General features: G+C 47.4%; 1 protein-coding gene across 1 annotated transcript in view; it reads left to right on the top strand.

The window, feature by feature from the left end:
* Window positions 1-22,482, top strand: part of LOC147113758 (ran-binding protein 17-like) — an 815,149-nt gene that overhangs the window by 41,268 nt on the left and 751,399 nt on the right. Inside the window, exons 4-5 of the mRNA XM_085995069.1 lie at window positions 8,589-8,662; window positions 9,759-9,878. Coding sequence (XP_085851195.1) covers window positions 8,589-8,662; window positions 9,759-9,878 — 194 coding nt within the window. The remainder of the gene's footprint in view (window positions 1-8,588; window positions 8,663-9,758; window positions 9,879-22,482) is intronic.

The following is a 22,482-nucleotide window of genomic DNA, read 5'->3' as shown; positions in this document are numbered from 1 at the left end:
CATCGGAGAAAGCATAATAAGACGCCATGCTGACCAAATCATAGAGTCATCCGAAAAGGGACAACCTACACCACAACTCTATACGCCTAACGATGAAGTAGAGATACCCATATCTACCTCCGATCCGGTGATACTGGAACCCGATGAACCCGACACTGGCATTCAAGCCGAATCAGCCTTGCCAAAAGAACCTACTACACCACCAGAAACGACTACACCACCGAGGCGTTATCCGGACCGAGTCAGGAAGCCTCCAGAGAGACTGACTTATAATTAATTAACTGCAGCAATGTGTAGATTATTTTTCTTGTAACATGTAATTAATAATTACTTAAAATATTATGTACTGGTTGGCTAAAAGGGGAGGAATTGTAGTGTATGTGCCTTTAAGAGCCCCAGGTGTACTGTAATGCCGGTAATGGCCACTCGGGCTATATAAGCCTGTATATTGTGTTGTATCAGTTAGTTCCCCTCCAGACTTTGTTTAGTAAACGCCTATGAAACCAACTCCTGTCTTCAGTGTCTCTATCAACACACAGACACAACAATTTTGACCTCAACTCCACTTTCCTGCCCGCTCCCCATAACCTTTGGCTCACCTGTTGCTCAAAAATCTGTCTGTCTCAGCCTCGAATATATTCAACAACTCGGCTTCCACAGCTCTCTGAGGTAGAGAATTCCAAAGATGCACGACCCTCAGAGAAGAAATTCCTCCTCATCTCCATCTTAAGTGGGCAACCCTTTATTCTGAGACAGTGCCCCCTCGTTCTAGATTTCCTGATGAGATGAAACATCCTCTCAGCATTTACCCTGTCGAACCCCCTCAGAATCTTATATGTTTCAATAAGATCACTTCTCATTCTTCTAAACTCCAGTGAGTATAGGCTCAGCCTTTCCTCATAAGACAATCAACCTCGTGAACGTTCTCTGAATTGCCTCCAGTGCAAGTATATCCCTCCTTAAATAAGGGGACCAAAACTGTACGCAGGTGTGGTCTCACCAGCGCCTATACAGTTGTAGCAAGACTGCCCTACTTTTATACTCTATCCCCCTAGAAATAAAGGCCAACATGCCATTTGCCTTCCTAATTAGTTGCTGCACCTGCATGTTAACTTTTTGTGTTTCATGTACGAGGATACCCAAATCGCTCTGTACCGCTGCATTCTGTAGTCTTTCTCCATTTAAATATTTTTCTTTTCTGTTCTTCCTACCACAGTGGATAACTTCACATTTTCCCACATTATACTCCATCTGCCAAATTCGTGCCCACTCATTTAACCTATCTATATTCCTTTGCAGACTCTTTATGTCCTCCTCACAACTTGCTTTCCCACCTATCTTTGTATCGCCTGCAAATTTGGCAACAATACACTTGCTTCCTTCATCCAAGTCATTAATATAGATTGAAAATAGTTGAGGCCCAAGCATTGATCCCTATGGCACCCCACTAGTTACAGATTGCCATCCTGAAAATGACCTATTTATCCTAACTCTGTTTTCTGTTAGTTAGCCAATCCTCTAGTCAATCTACCCCCAACACCATGAGCTCTTATCTTATGCAGTAACCTTTTACGTGACACCTTGTCGAATGCCTTTTGGAAATCCAAATGCACTGCATCTACTGGTTTCCCTTTATCCACCCTGCTCGTTACCTCCTCAAAGAACTCTTAATAGATTTGCCAAACACGATTTCTCTTTCATAAAACCATGTTGACTCTGTTTGATTGTATTATGATTTTCTAAATGCCCTGCTACTACTTCCTTAATAATGGATTCAAGCATTTTGCCAATGACTGATGGCCTATAGTTTCCTACTTTCTGTCTTCCTCCTTTTTTGAATAACTTTTGGGGTTTTCCAATCCGCAGGGACTTTTCTAGAGTCAAGGAAATTTTGGAAGATTACAACCAATGCATCCATTATCTCTGTAGCCACTTCTTTTAAGACCCTAGGATGCAGGCCATCAGGTCCAGGGGACTTGTCAGCCTTTACACCCATAATTTTGCCTAGCACTTTTTCTCTAGTGATAGTGATTGTTTTAAGTTCCTCTCTCCCTTTTGCCCCATGATTTTCAACTATTAGTTTTTAGTGTCCTCTACTATGAAGACAGATACAAAATATTTGTTCAATGCCTCTGCTATTTTCTTGTTTCCCATTATTATTTCCTCAGTCTCGTCCCCTAAGGGACCAACGTTTATTTTAGCTACTCTCTTCCTTTTTATATACTTGTAGAAGCTCTTATTGTCAGTTTTTATATTTCTTGCTAGTTTACTCTCAAGCTATTTTCTCCCTCTTATTTTTTTAGTCATCCTTTGCTGGTTTCTAAAATTTTCCCAATCTTCTGGCCTACCACTAATCTTTGCAACATTGTATGCCTTTACTTTCAATTTGATACCATCCTTAACTTCCTTGGTTAGCCATGGTTGGTTCATCCTTCTCTTCGAGTCTGTCTTTCTCACTGAAATATATCTTTGTTGAAAGTCATGAAATATCTCTTTAAATGTCTGCCACTGCTTTTCTACCATCTTACCTTCTAATCTATTTTCCCAGTCCACTTTAGCCAACTCTCTCCTCATACCTTTGTAATTGCCTTTATTATATTTAATACTCTAGTTTCAGACCCAAGTTTCTCACCTACAAACTGAATTTGGAATTCTATCATGTTATGATCACTCTTCCCTAGAGGATCCTTTACTATGAGATCACTAATTAATCCTGTTTCATTACACATTACCAGATCTAAAGTAGCCTGTTCCCTGGTCGGTTCCACAACGTATTGTTCCAAGAAACTGTCCCGAATGCACTCTGAACTTGTCCTCGAGGCTGCTTTTGCCAATTTGATTTGTGCAATCTATATGAAGATTAAAATCGCCCACGATTATTGCAGTACCTTTCTTACAAGCCCCCATTATTTCTTGATTTATACTCTGTCCTATAGTGTAGCTACAGTTAGTGGGTCTATAGACTAGTCCCACCAGTGCCTTCTTTCCCTTACTATTTCTTGAGGATTCTTGTGATTACTTTCCCTGTGGCAGACAGCAGGGAAACTCCTCTGTAATTACCGCAATCGGACTTGTCACCTTTCTTGAAGATGGTCACAATTATGGCATCTCTGAGATCCCCTGGCATGCCCTCCTCCTTCTAGATAAGCGAAATTAGTTCATGAATTTACGCCAGTAGTGCTTCTCCGCCATGCTTTAGTGCCTCGGCAGGGATTCCATCTGCTCCTGAGGCCTTGGCCTTGTTGTTCTTCAGTTGTTGGATGGCCTTTTCAACCTCATGCCGGGCTGGGGTTGTGCTGAGATGGCGACGGGTAACATGCTGCGGGAGTTGAGGACACTCGCGTCGAAGACAGAGTCTCGGTTAAGGAGATCTTCGAAGTGCTCCTTCCAGTGGGCACTGACTGCCTCTTTGTCCTTGATGAGTACCTCTCTGTTCTTGGCCCGCAGTGGGGTAAGGCCTTGGGTGCTTGGGCCGTAGATGGTCTTGACTGCGCTAAAGAATCCACGCACGTCGTGGCTAGCTGCTGGATTTCCTGCGCTTTCTCCACCCACCATCTGTTCTTTAGGTTGCGAGTTTTTTGTTGGACCTCGGCCTTCAGGCGTCTGTAGTGCTGCTTTCTTGCTCTCGAATTCTGTTGCTGTTTCCAGATCAGGAATGCCTTGTGCTTGCGGCTTCTTAACTCCTGGATCTCCTGGCTGTTCTCGTCGAACCAGTCTTGGTGTTTCCTGGTCGAGTGACCGAGCGTCTCTTCACAGGTGCTGAGTATGGAGGCCTTGAGTGCAGACCAGGCGCCGTGGGCACTCTGTGTCTCTGCATCACTGGGAGTCATCAGGGTGTTTGTGAGGTGCAGGCTGAATAGAGCTTTCTTAGCGGGGTCTTTGAGTGCTCCAGCGTTGATTTTCCTGCGGCCTTGTTTCTGTTGCCGCCTCTGTTTTGGGGCTACGTTGATGGAGATGACAGAGCGGATTATGCGGTGGTTTGTCCAGCAGTCGTCAGCTCCTGTCATGGCGCGGGTGATGCGGACGTCCTTGCGGTCCCTCGCTCAGACAATGATGTAGTCCAGCAGATGCCAGTGCTTGGAGCGAGGGTGTTGCCATGAAGCCTTGTACTTGTGTCTCTGACAGAACAAAGTGTTGGTTATGACAAGGCCATGTTCTAAGCATTTCGACAGGAGGAGGGTACCGTTGGAGTTGGCTTTCCTTACCCCCTCTCTGAGCTCTCTGCGGAGTTTCCCTGCTGCCTGCCAGTAGAGACCAATTCATTAAATATATTCAAGAAGGAGTTGGATATATTTCTTAAGGCTAAAGAGAAAGCAGGGACAGGGTACTGAATTTGGATGATCAGCCATGATCTCATTGAATGGCAGAGCAGGCTCGAGGGGCCGAATGGCCTACTCCTGCTCCTATCTTCTATGTTTCTATGCCACAGGGAGAGTAATCGCAAGAATCCTCCTCAATCACCTTCTCCCAGTGGCCGAAGAGCTCCTCCCAGAGTCGCAATGCGGATTCCGCCCACTAAGGGGCACAATGGACATGATCTTCACCGCACGTCAATTACAAGAGAAATGCAGGGAACAGCACCAACCGCTGTACATGGCCGCCTTTGATCTCACAAAGGCCTTCGACACTGTCAACCCTCAAATATTTGTCACCATCCTCTGCCTGCTTCACGACGACATGCAAGCCGTGATCCTGACCAAGGGTTCCACCACAGACCCAATTCACGTACGAACCGGGGTCAAGCAAGGCTGTGTCATCGCACCAACGCTCTTCTCGATCTTCCTTGCTGCAATGCTCCATCTCACCCTCAGTAAGCTCTTCACTGGAGTGAAGCTAATTTACAGAACAAACGGGAAACTGTTCAACCTCCGTCACCTCCAGTCCAGGTCCAAGGTCGTCCCATCCTCTGTCGTCGAATTACAGTATGCAGACGACCCTTGTATCTGCGCTCACTCGGAGGTCGAAGTCCAAACCATCGCCAACACCTTCACCGAAGCGTACGAGAGCACGGGCCTTACACTAAATATCCGTAAGGCAAAGGTCCTCTACCAACTTGCCCCCGCCACACAGTGCTGCCCCCCGATTATCAAAATCCACAACAAGGCCTTGGACAACGTGGACCACTTTCCATACCTCGGGAGCCTACTGTCAACAAGGGCAGACATCGATGACGAAGTCCAACACTGCCTTCAGTGTGCCAGTGCAGCCTTCGGTCGCCTGAGGAAGAGAGTGTTTGAAGACCAGGACCTCAAACCCGGCACTAAGCTCATGGTCTACAGGGCAGCAGTGATACCTGCCCAGCTGTATGCCTCAGAGACATGGACCATGTACAGCAGGCACCTCAAAGCACTGGAGAGGTACCACCAACGCTGCCTCCAGAAGATCCTGCAAATCCATTGGCAGGATAGGCGCACCAACGTCAGTGTTCTTGCTCAGGCCAACATCCCCAGCATCGAAGCTTTGACCACGCTCGATAAGCTCCGATGGACGGGTCACATTGTCCACATGTCCGATACGAGACTCCCGAAAGAAGCGCTCTACTCGGAGCTCTGGCACGGCAAGAGAGCCCCAGAGGAAACATTTCAAGGACACCCTCAAAGCCTCCTTGAAAAGTGCAACATCCCTACTGAAACCTGGGAATCCCTGGCCCAAAGTGAAGGAGAAGCATCCGGGAAGGCGACGAGCACCTCGAGTCTCTTCGCCGGGAGCAAGCGGAAGCCAAGCACAGGCAGCGCAAGGAGTGCACGTCAACCCAAGCACCCCACCCACCCCTTCAACCACCATCTGCCCCACCTGTGACAGAGACGGTAGGTCCCACATTGGACTCATCAGTCACCTGCGAACTCATTTTTAATGTGGAAGCAAGTCATCCTTGGTTCTGAGGGACTGCCTGAGAGAGAGAGAGACTATTTCTTACCTCCACCCAAATTAATTCTACCTCTGGAACTTCCGAGCCAAGATCATTTCTCACTTTTGTACTGATCTCATCCTTTATTAACAGAGCTACCCCACCTCCTTTTCCTTTCTGTCTATCCTTCCGAAATGTCAAGTACCCTGAATATTCAGTTCCCAGCCTTGGTCACATTGCAACCATGTCTCTGTGATGGCTATTAGATCATACCCATTTATTTCTATTTGTGCCGTCAATTCATCTATCTTATTACGAATGCTGCGTGCATTCAGATAAAGAGCCTTTAATTTTGTCTTTTTATAATTTTTCCCTACTCTGACCTTATTTGCTGGTGCACTCTTATGTTTGTACGCACTGTCCCTTCCTGTCGCACTCTGGTTTTCTTTGCCCATATTGCTACCCTGCACTATGGCCCTGTCTACCCTGGCCCTGTCCTTTCTCTTTAACTTTCTAAATTTCCCCTGGCTAGAACCGCCGCCACCCCCCCCACTCTCCTGGCACACTTACGTGACCTAGGTACTGCAGAGACTCTGCTGCCAGTGGACCAGTTTCTCAGCAAGACTCACTACCTTAAAGAAGAGAATGGAGGGGAAATTAAAACCCCTGCTGCTGAGCGGCATCTGAGAACAGGTGTTGTATCTTTTTGGTGAATGTGTCAATCAAGGGCACTTTTATGACGACACAAAAATACCAGCTCCTGGGCTCGCTGTGAGCGGATGTTTGAAAGGATAAAATAAACCAACAAAGGGAGACAAAGTGTAAATGCCCCTTCGTAATATTCAACCTCATGAGAGAATTCAGATGAATACGCCTTTTAAATTTCGGGTATGAATGATGTGCCAATATATATATTTTGAACTGAAACTTAATCTGTCTGTTTTGCTCTTGCATTAGTGTTGGAGTTGGTGCAAAAATGTTAATGCAAAGTCTTTATGCTCTGTCACTATCCTCTACTGTCTGTGGCAGAAGATTGATTAATTGGCTTTTATGTATATTTGTGTAATAATTTGAGTAACACTCCCTGACATTCCCTGTTTTTTCTTAAAGTTTCCTGATGGTCTTGTCATAATTCTGCTCCTTACTGACTTGCAGGGCATTCTGTACAGGAAAATATATACAGCAATTACAAGTTTAAGTGATATGTTTCAAGGTTTAGCCCTTCATCGGTAATGGCATTGGGGCCCATCACTGAGTGCAAGTAGTCGACTCCGGTCAAACAGGGTTTCCATGCTCTTTGTATTTTGATTTTGCCTACATCCAAGTAATCCAGAAAGTTACCCAGTTCAAGAGGTTCATTCACCCACATAGGCACAAGCATAGGTACCTTTCCTGGCATATGTTGCCCAATGACGTGATGTAGATTGTAACCCCACAGGCATGGTGTGCAATGCCCTGATGAATGGATAAAGAGATGTAGACCGAGGGAGAGACACTGGACATCAAAAATCTACCAGCTGTCAGAAACCCCTCTCCCCCCACCTGCCAGTAAACTAATATAATAGGAGCCCCTCCAAGCATAATTCACAGCCCAGAAGTCCCCATACCTCTCCTCCTTAGCCTTGTGCACAGCCCCATCTACCTACATTCCGATAACTCCTTTTCCAATAATGTAACATTCGTCATCTCGAAGTTAAAATTGAGTTCCATGAACCCAACGTGGACGTTACCACTCTCTGAGCTCCTTTATATCCCTAAATAGTTAAGGCAAAGCATCCACAATACTATCACATCTCTTTCCATAGCACATGACAGACAAATGACACATAGAAACATCGGCATAGGAGGAGGCCAATCAGCCCCTCGAGCCTGTTCCGCCATTCAGTTAGATCGTGGCTGATCTGTACCTCTCTTTCTTTCTTCCATATCCCATTATGCTCTTGCCCAACAAAAATCTTATCGATCTCAGTGTTGAAAATTTCAGTTGACTCAACATCTACAGCCTTTTGGTGCAGATTTCCATTACCCTTTATGTGAAAGTGTGCCTTTTGATTTCACACCTAAACGGCCTAGCTCTAATTTTAAGGTTATGCCCCCTTGTTCTGGATTCGTCCACCAGAGAAAATAGTTTCCCTGTATCTACCCGATCGAATCCCTTTATACTCTGATCAGATTGCCACTCAACTTTCTGAACGCCATGTAATATAAGGCAAGCCTATGCAACCTGTCCTCATGATTTAACCCTTCAAGCCCCAGTATAATTCTGATGACTCTGTGCTGCACCCCCTCGAAGGCCAATATATCCATCCTGAGGTGCGGTGCCCAGAACTGAACGCAGTACTCCAGATGAGGTCTGACCAAGGCTCTGTACAACTGTAGCATAATTTTCTCCCTTTTGTATTCCAACTCCCTTGAGTAAAGATAAACGTTCCATTAGCATTTTGATTACTTTTTGTACCTTTGCACTACCTTTTAGTGATTTGTGTACCTGGCCACATAAGAAATATTCTGATATGTTATTGTTCCGTCCAGCCGAGTGGTATGACCAACCAATGTGTGACTAACCAGTACACATCTGTACAATGTGTGACCAACTAGTACACTCGTGTACAATGTGTGACTAACCAGTATGCACGTGTACAAATCTAGAAGTTTAATCGTATAATCATTCTTACTAAGTGGTATATCAGTTTTAAAACCCATTCCTTGACATTATCTTGCATTTTTAATTATTTTACAGTATTACTGGATATGTCAACCTTGCAACTATTTTTTGATCTCTATCATTGCATTCCTCCTTCACTTTCTCCACTGGTAAGTCTTACTGCATGAATTTGGCTGTATTCTTTGAAACATATTGTATTGCTTAGCTAGCATGATAGCTTTGTTAAGCAGCATTTAATTAGCTCTGGGACATGGGTTTGAATCCAGCCCACACTGATGGGATGAATGTTTCCTCTGCCTGTTGACCGTAAGAGGCCCCTTGTAAAATGAGCTTGTGCAGTCTGAATCCAGCTCCTTGTAAATATGGACCCATAGTACAAAACCACTTAACTTGACGCTAAATTGGCAATCTCACTCAGAGAGGCCACAGGATGAAACATCTCACACTGGTGCTGTGGAGGTTGTTTTCTCAGTTGGGGCTGAGGCACGTTGTTGGATTAGAGCAAAGGGTGCTTTACTCTTCATCTGACCATGTTTTACCTGACCTGGTAAACAACCTGGCGTGCTTGGTGCTGATTCTGGCTGATTCTGGCTGCTTGGAGTGGAAAGTGTTCTACTCCCCGGCACTAAACTTCACAAAAAAAAGTTTGGGAGGTAAACTTTGTGAAGGGTACAAGCATTTGTTGCTTTTCATTTTCAAAGCCATGAAATTGTATTCTATTCTAGTGATGAGGCAGGTGATCACGTTGGCTCTGATCTTTTCTTAGAGGCGGGGAGGGAGTGGAAATCCCACAAATAGCAAATGAGATGAATGATATGTTAATCGGCTTTTGGCAGTGTTAGTTGAGGGAGAAATGTTGGCCAGGGCAGTGGTTCTATATGAAGATGAAATGGAATTTGATTCCTGCTAGCAGTGGTATTACGGTCATATTAGTGATGTTAACGGAGATCTCTGCGTACATAAATTATAAACAAGTATTTTCTATTCTTGCTATTGTTTAGTTGAGTGGAGGTCCTGAATTCCGATGAGGAATGATATGCAGCTCATCATTATGGCATGGGAAAGGTGACGGGGAAATTGGTTATAAATGAGCACAGACTGAATGAATGCTTGAAGATTTGATTTTGCAAAATAAATTGCACTACAGATATCCAATTGCTTCAACAGCAACACAAATAGGAAAAGTGTTTACTCTTTGCTGAAATTTATTCTTGTGTTTCATCACATTGTACCATTATTTTCTAGGTACTTTCCTGTTTAGCGCAACTTGCTTCAGTGAGGAGGTCACTGTTTAGCAACACAGAACGAGCAACATTCCTTACTCGCCTCATGAAAGGGGTGCAGAGAATACTTGAAAATCCTCAGGTACTGACTTAAGAAGTCTGGTTACCACATTTTTAAGATGTAGTTGAAATGAACTTTCAAATGCTTTGAAAGATTGCTATTGGAGGAATGCATAGAATTGCGTCTTGAATCCAATTGATTAAAGATTTGAGGTAAAGTTTAACCGACAGTCATTAGTTGTATCAACCTTACCGCCACTGGGCCTGCCATCTTGGAACCGTGTTAGTGCAATTGGACTGCAGCAATACCTTTCCCTCCCAGACAACCTGACCCTAACCCATCACATAACTTGATGCATAGACAAACATAACTGTTGTGTATGTAACCTGTTCCACCTTAAGAGAGCTTAAGCCTGTTCCACCTTAAGAGATGTACTACTTTCTCGGGCTGCTGTAGACGTAATACCGGGGGTGAACACACCGGTATATAAGCACTGTGCAGTAATCTTGTATTCAGTATAGTCCCTACCTCCAACCAGTAAAGACCTGTTTTTATTGTTACTCATTAGTCTGTTTTAATTAACTAAATAATTCACAGACTTAACACTGGCGACGAGTCAGGTTCTTACCCTGCGGCAGTTATTCCACGGCGGTTGAAGAGAGGTTTCAAACCTCACCACTCACCACCCCACTGGAAGTGACAGGCATTAGGACCCTGAAGCCTCCATCAGCTTGTGAACCGGAGTAGAAGACAGGACTGGGGAAGAGAGAGGTATAGGGCGATAGCGATCGGCAGATAAGGGCCGGGCCGCTTTCAAGTGCGAGGCGCAGCCGGGCCATCGATCGAATCCGCTGATAAGGGCCGCACTCGGGGGCTGAAGGGAGACGGCGTCGGGGGACGGGTGAAGACCGCCAAGCGCGGGAAAACCGCCATTTTGTGGGCGGAGGACGACGGCAAGAGCGGGAAGCCGCCATCTTTGATAACAAGTAAACAAAATAAAATCTGAGAAATTGCAAATCTACAATGCCTAAACACGGGAATATTAGCACCTTTGATAGTGACCTCGAAGATTGGGCCATATATGTTGAAAGAGTAAAAAATTATTGTAAGGCAATAAAATTCGTGACCAAGATAAAGCTCTAACATTAAATTTAATGGGTGCGAAGACATACGGGCAATTGAAACACCTGTTATCACCAGATGAACCGGCGGATAAGACGTTCGATGAGATTGTTACTGTCCTGAAAGATCATCTAAACCCCACGCCGCTGATGCTAGCGGAACGATTTAAATTTTACGACAGAAGGCAGCTACAGCATGAAAGCAATGCTGAATATTTGCTGGAATTGCGTAAATTAGCGAAATATTGCCAGTTTGGAACGGGACTGACAGAGGCACTTCGAGACAAATTTGTGTGTGGTTTATTTAAACAGGATACACAAAAGCGACTGCTCGAGGAGAATGAGCTGACGCTTGAGAAGGCGGTCACTATGGCAGCAGCACACGAAGCCGCAGCGAGAGGCACGGCAGTAATGCAGCTACGGTCACCGGAGCTCAGTGCACACAAATTGGGTGTGAGTTCTGGCAAATGTTATCGTTGTGGAAAGACAACGCATGATCAGAACCAGTGTTGGTTTAAAAACCAAGAATGTAGAACTTGTGGTAGGCTTGGACATATAGCTAGAGTATGCAGGTCAGCGAAGAAGACCAGCAACAAGAAGTCACCGCAAGGAAAATACGCAAAGGTACACAAGGTGACCGAACAGGAGTCCGATTCAGACGCTAGCAGTAATGAACTGGCTAGCTTAAGAGTACTCAACGCTGGTAAGGGTGCAGACCTCCAGACAATTTGGGTCACTCTTCAGATAGAAGGAGTCCAAGTAAAACTGGAATTGGACACTGGATCGGCATTGACGGTCATAAATAAGAAAGATTACGGAAAGTTATTCCAACATATTCCCCTACAGGATACGGGGATTATATTGGAAACATACACGGGGCAAAGAGTGTACCCCATCGGGAAAATAGAGGTTGCAGTGGTCCACAAGGGCGAAGACAGTGAAATAATGGACTTATATGTGATATCTGAAGGAGGTCCTCCACTACTAGGACGGGAGTGGATTAGGAAAATGAATATGGACTGGCATTTCCTACAAACAATAACAAGTGAGAACTCGGTGAAGATAGTCGGCCCAGACTCTGGAACGGATGATGGTAAGCCCAACTCAGGTGCAAAAGACAAAGTTTCAGCACAGAATTCCACTGAGCAACAACAACATAGTTTAACTGTGGATTCTGAGTCTGGCAAGTCTACTGATGTGCCCATTTCTGAGGGACACCGGGCTCGAACTCAACTCCATTTCAAACTACAACAGCAATTAGAACAAATGCTTTGCCGTTTTGAGCAAGAGTTGAATGCAACGAAAGAGTTCTTTGATATAGAGTTGGAGAATCTGGAAAGACAACAGAAGCAGCTGATGGAGAAAATGGAGCAGGAGCACACAAAACGTCTGATGTCAGAGGAGTTAACGGTCAGCCAACTCCTGCATATGCTGAAGGACAGGACTCTGAAATGGGAAAAACTTGAACATGAACTTCAATATTCAAACGAAAGGGGTTCGGAGCTCTCAAAGGTTATTGGAAGAGCTGAGGTGGCAACACAGACTGAGATGACTGCAACAGAGCAGCCCTTGGATGCCAAAAGTACGCTGACTCACGTCAACGTAGAACAACAGACCGCTGAAACAGCTGCTCCGGTAGAGGGATTGCATAGTCCGATCAATCAATCTCCAAAGGAAGTTGAAGTATTAAAATCACAAATGAGGTCACTAGTAAACGACTTGCTGAAAGCCCAGAAAAAGCTGGATGCAGAGGTACACATGAAGAAGTCTCTTCAGGAAAGATGTCTGGATTTGGAACAAGAGCTGGCTAACGTCCAGCTGGGTATGGAGGAAATAGACGACCCTCTCACTGGTCTAGCTCAGGACGACACCGAATATTACTATGACCTGGTGGACGACACCGAATATTACGATATCCTGTCCTGCCCAGCTTGTAACTTCGACTCCCAAAGTGCAGAAATCATGGAGGAGCACCAAAAGTCTACGGAACATCGGGAGAAGCTGGCTCTACGACGGAAACAGGAGGAAGAGAAGGAGGAACTGCGCATGCAGCTGGCAGCTGTGGCAGCTGACAATGGAGCCCAGAGAGTCTCCAAGAAGCAGAAAAGGAAAAGTAAAAACAGAAGATGACCCATCTGAACCATTATCACCTCTACCAGATCACACACGTGGTCCCTCCGAACGGAGCCAAATCAGTTCGGAAGTTCAAGCTGTTAAATCCATGAAAGGACTATTGAATGAGTAACGTGAACCGACTACACCACAGAGATTGAATCTGTGAACTGTTTTCCGCAGAGACTGAATCTGTGATATGTTACGTTAAACATGAAGTTATATATGTATATATGTTATTACGTTATGTTAAATGGGGGGATGACTATAAAGCTAAGAAGGGAGGAGTGTTGTGTATGTAACCTGTTCCACCTTAAGAGAGCTTAAGCCTGTTCCACCTTAAGAGATGTACTACTTTCTCGGGCTGCTGTAGACGTAATACCGGGGGTGAACACACCGGTATATAAGCACTGTGCAGTAATCTTGTATTCAGTATAGTCCCTACCTCCAACCAGTAAAGACCTGTTTTTATTGTTACTCATTAGTCTGTTTTAATTAACTAAATAATTCACAGACTTAACAATAACAGTTTCATCAATCAAATGCCCTTAATCAGACTGATCCCTGACTACTGTAAAAGCAGTGGCGTAAAGTTTTAAAATGTCGTCATAATGATCAAAAGTGGGGAAACACCCTTGGTGACTATATCAATTATAATTAAAAAGTAGAAAGAGCATTTATGAGTTGTTGCTGCCTTGAGCGAGTTTTGGCAGACAGTCACCTCAATACCGAGGAAGAAAAGTAAGGCAAATATTTCAGTTTCTAAGAATTTCCATCCAAAACTCTACAATTATCCAAAACCCTGGACAGATAAGAAATGCATCTGTTCAAAAGAATTGGTGTAGAATTTAAATGTTGAACTTTTTCACACACCAGAAGTGATGATTTTTCAATGGGTGATTGATGACACATGTCAGAAATTAGGATGTTGCTTCACCTAAAGTATTGGGCCGGATTATCCTATCGGAGTCTTCTTGCGTGCGGTTGCCTCCGATCTGGAAAAATCTACGAACTTACCTGCTGGCTCCATAGCACCCTTCTGATCCTGGGCCTCTCCTGGTCCGCGCGCGCAGAGGCCCAGGTATCCCAGGGGCGCAGGTAGTTTGCAAGCGTCCCTGGGATCACGTGGGCCATGGGGAACCAATCAAAGAAGGGAATCTCCCTACACACTTTTGACAGGTTTCTCCGCATAGACCTGTCAAACATATGAATGGGGATCACTCAAAAATCAAAAAACACACTAAAACATTAAACACTTTTTTATATCACGTATTTATAATTAGTTAAAATTACATTAAATTAAATATTTTAAACAGAAATTTAATTTTTTGATAAAATTAATGTTTTTTACGGGGCTAAAAATGAACTTGCCCTTTTCAAAAGTATTTTAAAATTATAAATGAATTTAAAAAAAAAACGTTGAAAAACTCTTTTGCGTAAGATTTTTAAAGGTTTTCAGCAGGCGGAGGTTCTGCAGAAAGCGGAACTCTCTGCCCGCGGAGGCCCTTCTCCCGGGCAGGCGGATGATCTGTCAAGAGGATTCTTGACAGATTGGAAGTGCCGATTTTCAACGCATGCGCTTCGCATGCCTGAACCTGGCACTTGCGAGGCCCCTACGGGTGTGTACACACCCGTGGGGGTCGGAAAATACGGGCCTGTTGAGATACCGCAGCAAACGTGGGAGTCGAGACCAGAGTTGATGGAACACAACTGCTTTAATTTACATCATGGCAAAACCAGTGCTTAAAAAGCCCGCACAACCACTTAAATACTCCCCAGACAGGAAGTGCTCCCGGCAGCCTGTCCCTGCGGGAAACAAGCTGCCGGAGGAAAGGGCCCACGGCTGGGGGCGGCTGCTGCCGGCAGTGCGCCTGCGTAAACTGTCCGTGCCGCCGTGAGCGGATTATGTCCAATGGTGGCATATCGCCACAGAGCTCCCCCCAGAATCCGCTTAGGAGGAGTGGACGAGTCGTGACGATGGTCTAATGGTTCTGCCGGAGCGGCTCTGAGTGGCCGCCGGTCTAGTTGGTGGGGCCGGGCGGTTCGCCGCCGGCTGTGCTAGCTTGCTGGCGGGACGGCCTCTAGTTGGAGGTCGGGCCACGGGGACCTGTTCCCCTGGTTCTGTGTGTGCTGGTTTGAGTCGGTCGATGGAGACCGTTTCGACCCTGTCGCCGAGTCGCAGCTTGAAGACCCTGTCCCCGGTTTGTAGTACCTCATACGGTCCGTCATACGGGGGTCGCAGGGGTCCGCGATGTGCGTCGTGTCGCACGAAAACGAAGCGTGACTGCTGTAAGTTTGGCGGGACATAAGGTGCGAGTTCGCCGTGTCGGTTGACCGGAAGTGGGGCGAACTGTTGAGCGAAAGAGAAAGAGTCGAACCGCTGCTGTTCGGCCGACCAAGGCGTGGTAGCCTCCGGAACGAATTCGCCTGGTACGCGCAGCGGTTGTCCGTAGACTAACTCCGCTGCTGAGGACTGGAGGTCTTCCTTGACCGCGGTGCGTAGGCCTAGTAGCACCCACGGTAGGCGGTCAGTCCAGGTATTGTCCTGCAGGCTGGTGCGGAGTGAGGCCTTGAGTGACCTGTGGAAGCGTTCACACAGCCCATTGGCCTGCGGGTGGTACGCCGTGGTTCGGTGGAGCGTCAGCCCGAGGTTGCGTGCTGTGGCCGTCCAGAGTTCGGAGGTGAACTGGGCGCCTCTGTCGGAGGTTATGTCGGCCGGTACGCCGAACCTCACGACCCAGGTGTTAACGAACGCCCTGGCGATGTCGGCTGTGGTGGTGGAGGTCAGCGGCACTGCCTCAGGCCAGCGTGTGTAGCGGTCGACCATCGTGAGAAGATAAGTTTGGCCTTGCGATGGCGGCAGAGGACCGACGATGTCGACGTGTACGTGGTCGAAGCGGCGGCTGGGTACTTCGAAGTCTCCCAGGGGTGCTTTTGTGTGCAGCTGCACCTTAGCCCGTTGGCAGGCGAGGCAGGAGTTGGCCCAAGTCCGAACATCTTTGCTGAGGCCGCGCCAGACGAAGCACTGGGAGAGGAGTTTAACGGATGCGCGGGAACCCGGATGGGAGAGCCTGTGGAGCGCGTCGAAGATGCGGCGGCGCCAGGTTGCAGGGACGACCGGCCCGGGTTGGCTGAGTGAGACGTCGCAAGTGACTGCCGTGGCTTCGGGCCCGTGCGCGACCTTGGCTAGGCGTAGCCCTGGCAGCCTGGTAGCCGCCGAGAGGAGGTCTGGGTCCGTGAGCTGGGCCGCTGCTAGTTGCGCGTAGTCGACCACTAGGTGATTCGCGCAGATGGCAGGACGGGAAAGGCAGTCGGCGACAACGTTGTCTCTACCGGAGACGTGCTGGATGTCCGTGGTAAACTCGGACACGGTCGCGAGCTGGCGTTGCTGCCTAGCGGACCAGGGGTCGGTGTTCTTGGCCATCGCGTATGTGAGCGGCTTGTGTTCCACGTACGCGGTAAAGGGGCGGCCCTCCAGGAGGAACCTGAAATGGCGGACCGACAGGTGGAGCGCGAGGAGCTCGCGGTCGAATGTAGAGTATTTGACCTCCGGGGGGCGCAGTTGGCGGCTGTAGAAGGCAAGTGGCTGCCACGCGCCATTGACCCACTGCTCGAACACGGCTCCGACCGCATGGTCGGAGACGTCGGTGGTGAGCGTGACCCGGGCATCAGCCCTCGGGTGCACGAGCAGGGTGGCGTCGGCGAGCGCGTTTTTGGTGGCGTCGAAGGCGGCTGACGTGTCAGCGGTCCAGGCTACAGCCATCTTGCCGGATTTACCTCGGAGGGAATCGTATAGGGGCTTCATGAGGGCTGCAGCTCTGGGGATGAACCTGTTGTAAAAGTTCACCATCCCGAGGAAGTCCTGGAGGCCCTTGATGGTTTTAGGGCGGGGGAATTGCTAGACGGCCTGCACCTTGTTGGGCAGGGGGACGGCCCCAACAGGAGTGATGTGGTGGCCGAGAAAATCGATCTCGGCTAGGCCAAATTGGCACTTCGCCGGGCTGAGGATAAGCCCGTGTTGGGCTAAGCGCCCGAACAGGATGCGAAGGTGTTCGAGGTGTTCCTGTTTGGAGGAGCTGGCCACGAGAATGTCGTCTAGATAGACGAATAGAAAGTTCAGGTCCCGGAGGACTGAGTCCATAAGGCGCTGAAAAGCCTGGGCTGCATTCTTGAGGCCAAAGGGCATCCTCAGGAACTCGAACAGGCCAAATGGGGTGATGATGGCCGTTTTGGGGATGTCCGCGGGGTGTACGGGGACTTGGTGGTAACCGCGCACCAGGTCGACCTTGGAGAAGACGGTTCATCCGGCCAATCGGGCCGAGAAGTCCTGGATGTGCGGCACCGGGTATCGGTCGGGGGTGGTGGCATCGTTGAGGCGGCGGTAGTCCCCGCAGGGGCGCCAGCCTCCGCCGGGCTTGGGGGCGATGTGGAGGGGCGAGGCCCAAGGGCTGCTGGAGCGGCGGATGATGCCGAGTTGCTCCATGGTGGTGAACTCGGCCCGCGCGATTTCCAGCTTGTCCGGGTCGAGTCTGCGGGCGTGGGCAGCGACCGGGGGGCCGGTGGTGGGGATATAGTGCTCCACACCGTGTTTAGCGGCTTTGGCCGAAAAGGTCGGGTTAGTGAGGGCGGGAAACTCGGCTAGTAGTGCCGAGTAGTCGTCCGTGGCTCTGGCGAGGTAGTAGGTCGTCAGGCCAGCCGAACGGGCCGAGGTGACTGCGCCAGGGATGGAGGCCATAGTGTTGATGTCGACGAGGCGGTGCCTCGGAATGTCGACAAGGAGGCCGTGGGCGCGTAGGAAGTCGGCGCCGATGAGTGGACAGAGGACCTTGGCTGTGAGGAACTCCCAGCGGTAGCGGCGGCCTGCGAGGTCGAGCGTGACCATGCGGGTGCCGTATGTGCGGATGTCAGAGCCATTGGCTGCAGCCAGCATAACACCCCGTGCACCGCGTTGGATTTCAAGGGCGGAGGCGGGGGTGATGCTGTGCTGGGCTCCTGTGTCGCACAGGAATCGGCGGTTGGTGCTGTCGTCGGTGACGTACAGTAGGGGCCCCTTTTGCCCCGCGGCCATCGTGGGGGCCGGTGCGGGGAGGGGTTTGAAAGTGCACGGTGGCGTGCAGCGTTGGGCCCTAGTGCCAAAACGGGTGTGGTAGTAGCAGTGACCTGGAGTGGAAGGGTGGTCAGGCCTAGTGAGCCGGGGGGACCGCGTGGTCGTTGCCGTGAGGTCGGGCGCGACGTCGCGGGCGGTCTGCGCAGAGAGCAGCCGGTCGGCCTTTTCGGCTATCTCGTTCAGGTCCATGGAGCCAGACTCCACAATGAGCGGGCGGATGGAAAGAGGGCGCCGGGTTTTTTGTCGTCCGAAAGGGAAAGCCGGTCTGATGGTGAAGCGTCACCCAGGCCTGGGAGGTCGAGGAGTTGGCAGTTGCGCTGGTAGGAGGACGCCTGAAATTTTTTAAGGAGCGCGGCCTTCAGATGTTCGTACTTGCCTTCCTCTGGTGGATCCTGCAGCGCTGCCCAAACCTTAGGGACTGTGGCGCAGGTGAGAGAGGCGACAAGTTAGTCGTACTTCGTGGCGTCGACTGTAATGCTTCTCAGCCGGAATCTGGACTCGGCTTGAATGAACCAGGCCTCGGCCAGGTTCTCCCAAAAGTCCGGTAGTTTAACCGTGACTGCGTTTGTATCCGCCATGCTAGCTTAGGATTCGTCCTGAGCGTCGGGGTCACCAGTGTTGAGATACTGCGGCAAACGTGGGAGTCAAGACCAGAGTTGATGGAACACAACTGCTTTAATTTACATCATGGCAAAACCAGTGCTTAAAAAGCCCGCGCAACCACTTAAATACTCCCCAGACAGGAAGTGCTCCCGGCAGCCTGTCCCTGCGGGAAACAAGCTGCCGGAGGAAAGGGCCCACGGCTGGGGGCGGCTGCTGCCGGCAGTGCGCCTGCGTAAACTGTCCGTGCCGCCGTGAGCGGATTATGTCCAATAGTGGCATATCGCCACAGGCCAATATATCTTTCATGTTTCTTACATGACGCAGAGGGGAGATTGAATACGTTAATTGAATTGCTATCCCAAGCCCTCGACCTCAGAGTTAGCTGTTTTTCAAAGCTCTGTTTGCTGTTTATATTCTGTGATGGAACGTACCTTAAACTAAGTAAGATTTAATTGATGGATCTCTTGTGGGTTTAAGAATATTGGTTTCAACCCATGTTACAGAATGAAGGATACCAGTGGAAAAGGTTCCAGTTTCTGTAGCCTTTTAATAGGTTTTGCTGGATAAACACGGTAAATGCTGGAAATGCACACCATCTGAAGGTTAATATTTTAGGTGAGACCCTTCATCGGAACTGAATTATGCATTTACAGGATTTTCAGTTTTATTTCAGATTTTCAGCATTTTTTTTACCCCTTAATTTTTATTTCAATATCTGTCTTAAGTCAAACATGCTATATATTTTTGAGAAACTTCAGACTTTTAATCTGGTGTTTGGTTAGCTTGTCATACACATACAGAAAGCAATTGTTTTAACCTTCACTCATTGGTAGCGCTTTCACCTTTGGGTTCAAGCCCTATGTTAGAGACTTGAGCACATAATCCAGGCTGACATTTCAGTGCGGTATTGAGGGAGTTCTGTACTGTCGGAGGTGCCATCTTTCGAATGAGATGTTAATCTGAGGCCCCTGCTGCCCTCTCAGGTGGATGTAAAAGATCCCATGGCATTATTCAAAAAAAGAGCAGGGGAGTTCTCCTTGTGTCCTCCCAACATTTATCCTTCAACCAGCACCACCAAAATAGAATATCTGGTCTTTATCTCATTGCTGTTTATAGATCTTGCTGTGTGAAAATTGGCTGCCACATTTCCCCACATTACAATAATAACTACTCTTCAAAATAATTAATTGGCTGTGAAATGCTCAGGGACACCCTGGGCTTGTAAAAGGCTATATAAATGCAAGTTTTTTTTTCCCGAACCAATGATTTTTTACACTAGGACTTGAAGCATGTGGGTTTATTTTTGACTCCCTTTTTCAAACAGGAATTCCTGATATACCTTTATAAGACTACAGCTGTATTAAATGTACCACAGCATTACATAAGACCAAATGTGGCTGTATTGTTTACATCATCCTCTTTACTCCTGGCAATACAGTACTATCCTTAAGAGCTTGTGGAGATACCTCTCTTGCAATGAGGATAATTTAGAATGAATCCCATCCTTAAGTATGATAGGAACATAGTAACAGGAATAGGCAATTCAGCCCCTCAAGCCTTTTCCACCATTCTATTAGATCATGTCTGATCTGTATCTTAACTCCATCAGAATATAAGAACATAAGAATTAGGAGCAGGAGTAGATCATACGTCCGCCATTGAATAAGATCATGGCTGATCTTCAACCTCAACTCTACTTTCCTCCCCTATCCCCATATCCCTTAATTCCTCTGGAGTCCAAAAATCTATCAATCTCTGCCTTGAATAAATGACTGAGCATCCACAGCACTTTGGGGTAGAGAATTCCAAAGATTCACAACCCTCAGTGAAGAAATTCCTCCTCATCTCGGTCTTAAATGGCCGGTCCCTTATCCTGAGACTGTGCCCCCTAGTTCTAGACTCTCCAGCCAGGGAAAACAATCTCTCTGCATCTACCCTGTCAATCCCCCTCAGAATCTTATGTTTCAATGAGATCACCTCTCATTCTTCTAAAATCCAGAGAGTATAGGCCCGATCTACTTAATCTCTCCCATAGGGGTCGCGCAAGTGCCGGTTTCAGGCATGCGAAGTGCATGCGCTGAAACCCGGCACTTGTGATCTGTCAAGAATTCCCTTGACCGATCATCCGCATGCCCAAGAAAAGTGCCTCTGCGGATGGAGAGTTGCGCTTTTTGCACAACTTCCGCCTGCTGAATGACAATCAAATTCTTACGCCTGGTAAATGCAGGTGTAAGGCCTGCTTTTACGAGCTTAAGAGTTTTAAAAAGTAGAAAAATGAAATTTGATAACTCATTTATAAATTAAAAATACTCTTCAAAAAGGTAAGTTTATTTTTAGCCCCATAAAAACATTAAATTTTTTTCCCCCAAAATTTAATTTTTGTTTAAAATATTTAATTAAATGGCATTTTAATTAATTTTATATATGTAATTAAAAAAAAATTATTTAATGTGTTGCTGTATTTTTTAAGTGATCCCCATTCATACTTATGACAGTTCTGTACATACGGAACTGTCATAAGTATGAATGGGGATTCCCTTCTTTCATTGGTTGAGCCAGCCCACATGATCCCAGAAGCGCCTACGAACCGCTTGCGCCCTGAGATACGTGGGGCTCTGCCCACGCGGCCCTGGAGAGGACCAAGATCGCTAGCCGCCGTTCCACCTGGGCCGCCAGGTACTTTCATAGATATTTGTCGGTCGGAGGCGTCTGCCCGTGGGAAGCCTCCGAGCGCAAATGTTGGCCCAATATTCACAGGCACCTTGCTCGTCTCTTTTAACACTATTGAAAGATTAAATTAGCATCAGACTTGTATCATTGTGAACAGCTACTAAAAATTATATGACACGATATGTTGAGGGTGAGAACTAGTTGACAACCAGCAAATAATGGGAAGTAAGTTGGAAAGGTATGATCCCTAGTCCAAAATTGTGCAACTTGAGACAGGCATGAAAAAGTAATTTTAAGATAGTAGACAGATTTATGGTACTATCCTCACCCACTTTCGGCAAATTGTCTTGTGCCATTTCCGCCATCTGCAATATTATCAGGGTACATCTTCCTTTCCCTTCTGCAGAAGGACCATTGTCTTTGTGGTGACCTCATCCATTCTTCCATCACCCTCACTGGTCATTATTATTCCCCAGCATTTTCCCATGCAGCTGTGGCAGATGACAGCTGTCCAATATAGCAAATTCAACTGAATATTCAGCAAACTCCTCTATATTAGGGAGACCAAATGCAGATTGGGTGATTTCCTTGCACAGCTCTATTGTTACTGCAAACATGCAGAGGAAAGGGAAGCAAGGATAGAAGCAAAAGACAGGAAGGAGAAAAGCAAAAGTGGAAGTCAGAGAAATCAAGGGTGTAAATCAAACATGGCCGCAGTAAACAATAATTCTAAAAGGTCTAAGAGTGTTAAAAAAACAAGCCTGAAGGCTTTGTGTCTTAATGCGAGGAGCATTCGTAATAAGGTGGATGAATTAGCTGCGCAAATAAATATAAACGGATATGATATAATTGGGATTACGGAGACATGGCTCCAGGGTGAGCAAGGCTAGGAATTCAACATCCAGGGGTATTCAATATTCAGGAAGGACAGGCAAAAAGGAAAAGGCGGTGGGGTAGCATTGCTGGTTAAAGAGGAGATTAACACAATAGTAAGGAAGGATATTAGTTCTGATGATGTGGAATCTGCATGGGTGGAGCTGAGAAATACCAAGGGGCAGGAAACGTTAGTGGG

This window comes from Somniosus microcephalus, chromosome 8 (assembly GCF_052327205.1).
Source record: "Somniosus microcephalus isolate GS21.2 chromosome 8, FLI_Smic_1.0, whole genome shotgun sequence".
In the NCBI taxonomy this organism is placed as follows: domain Eukaryota; kingdom Metazoa; phylum Chordata; class Chondrichthyes; order Squaliformes; family Somniosidae; genus Somniosus; species Somniosus microcephalus.
Note: the sequence above shows the minus strand (reverse complement) of the source record. Positions and strands in the feature narration are given on the sequence as shown.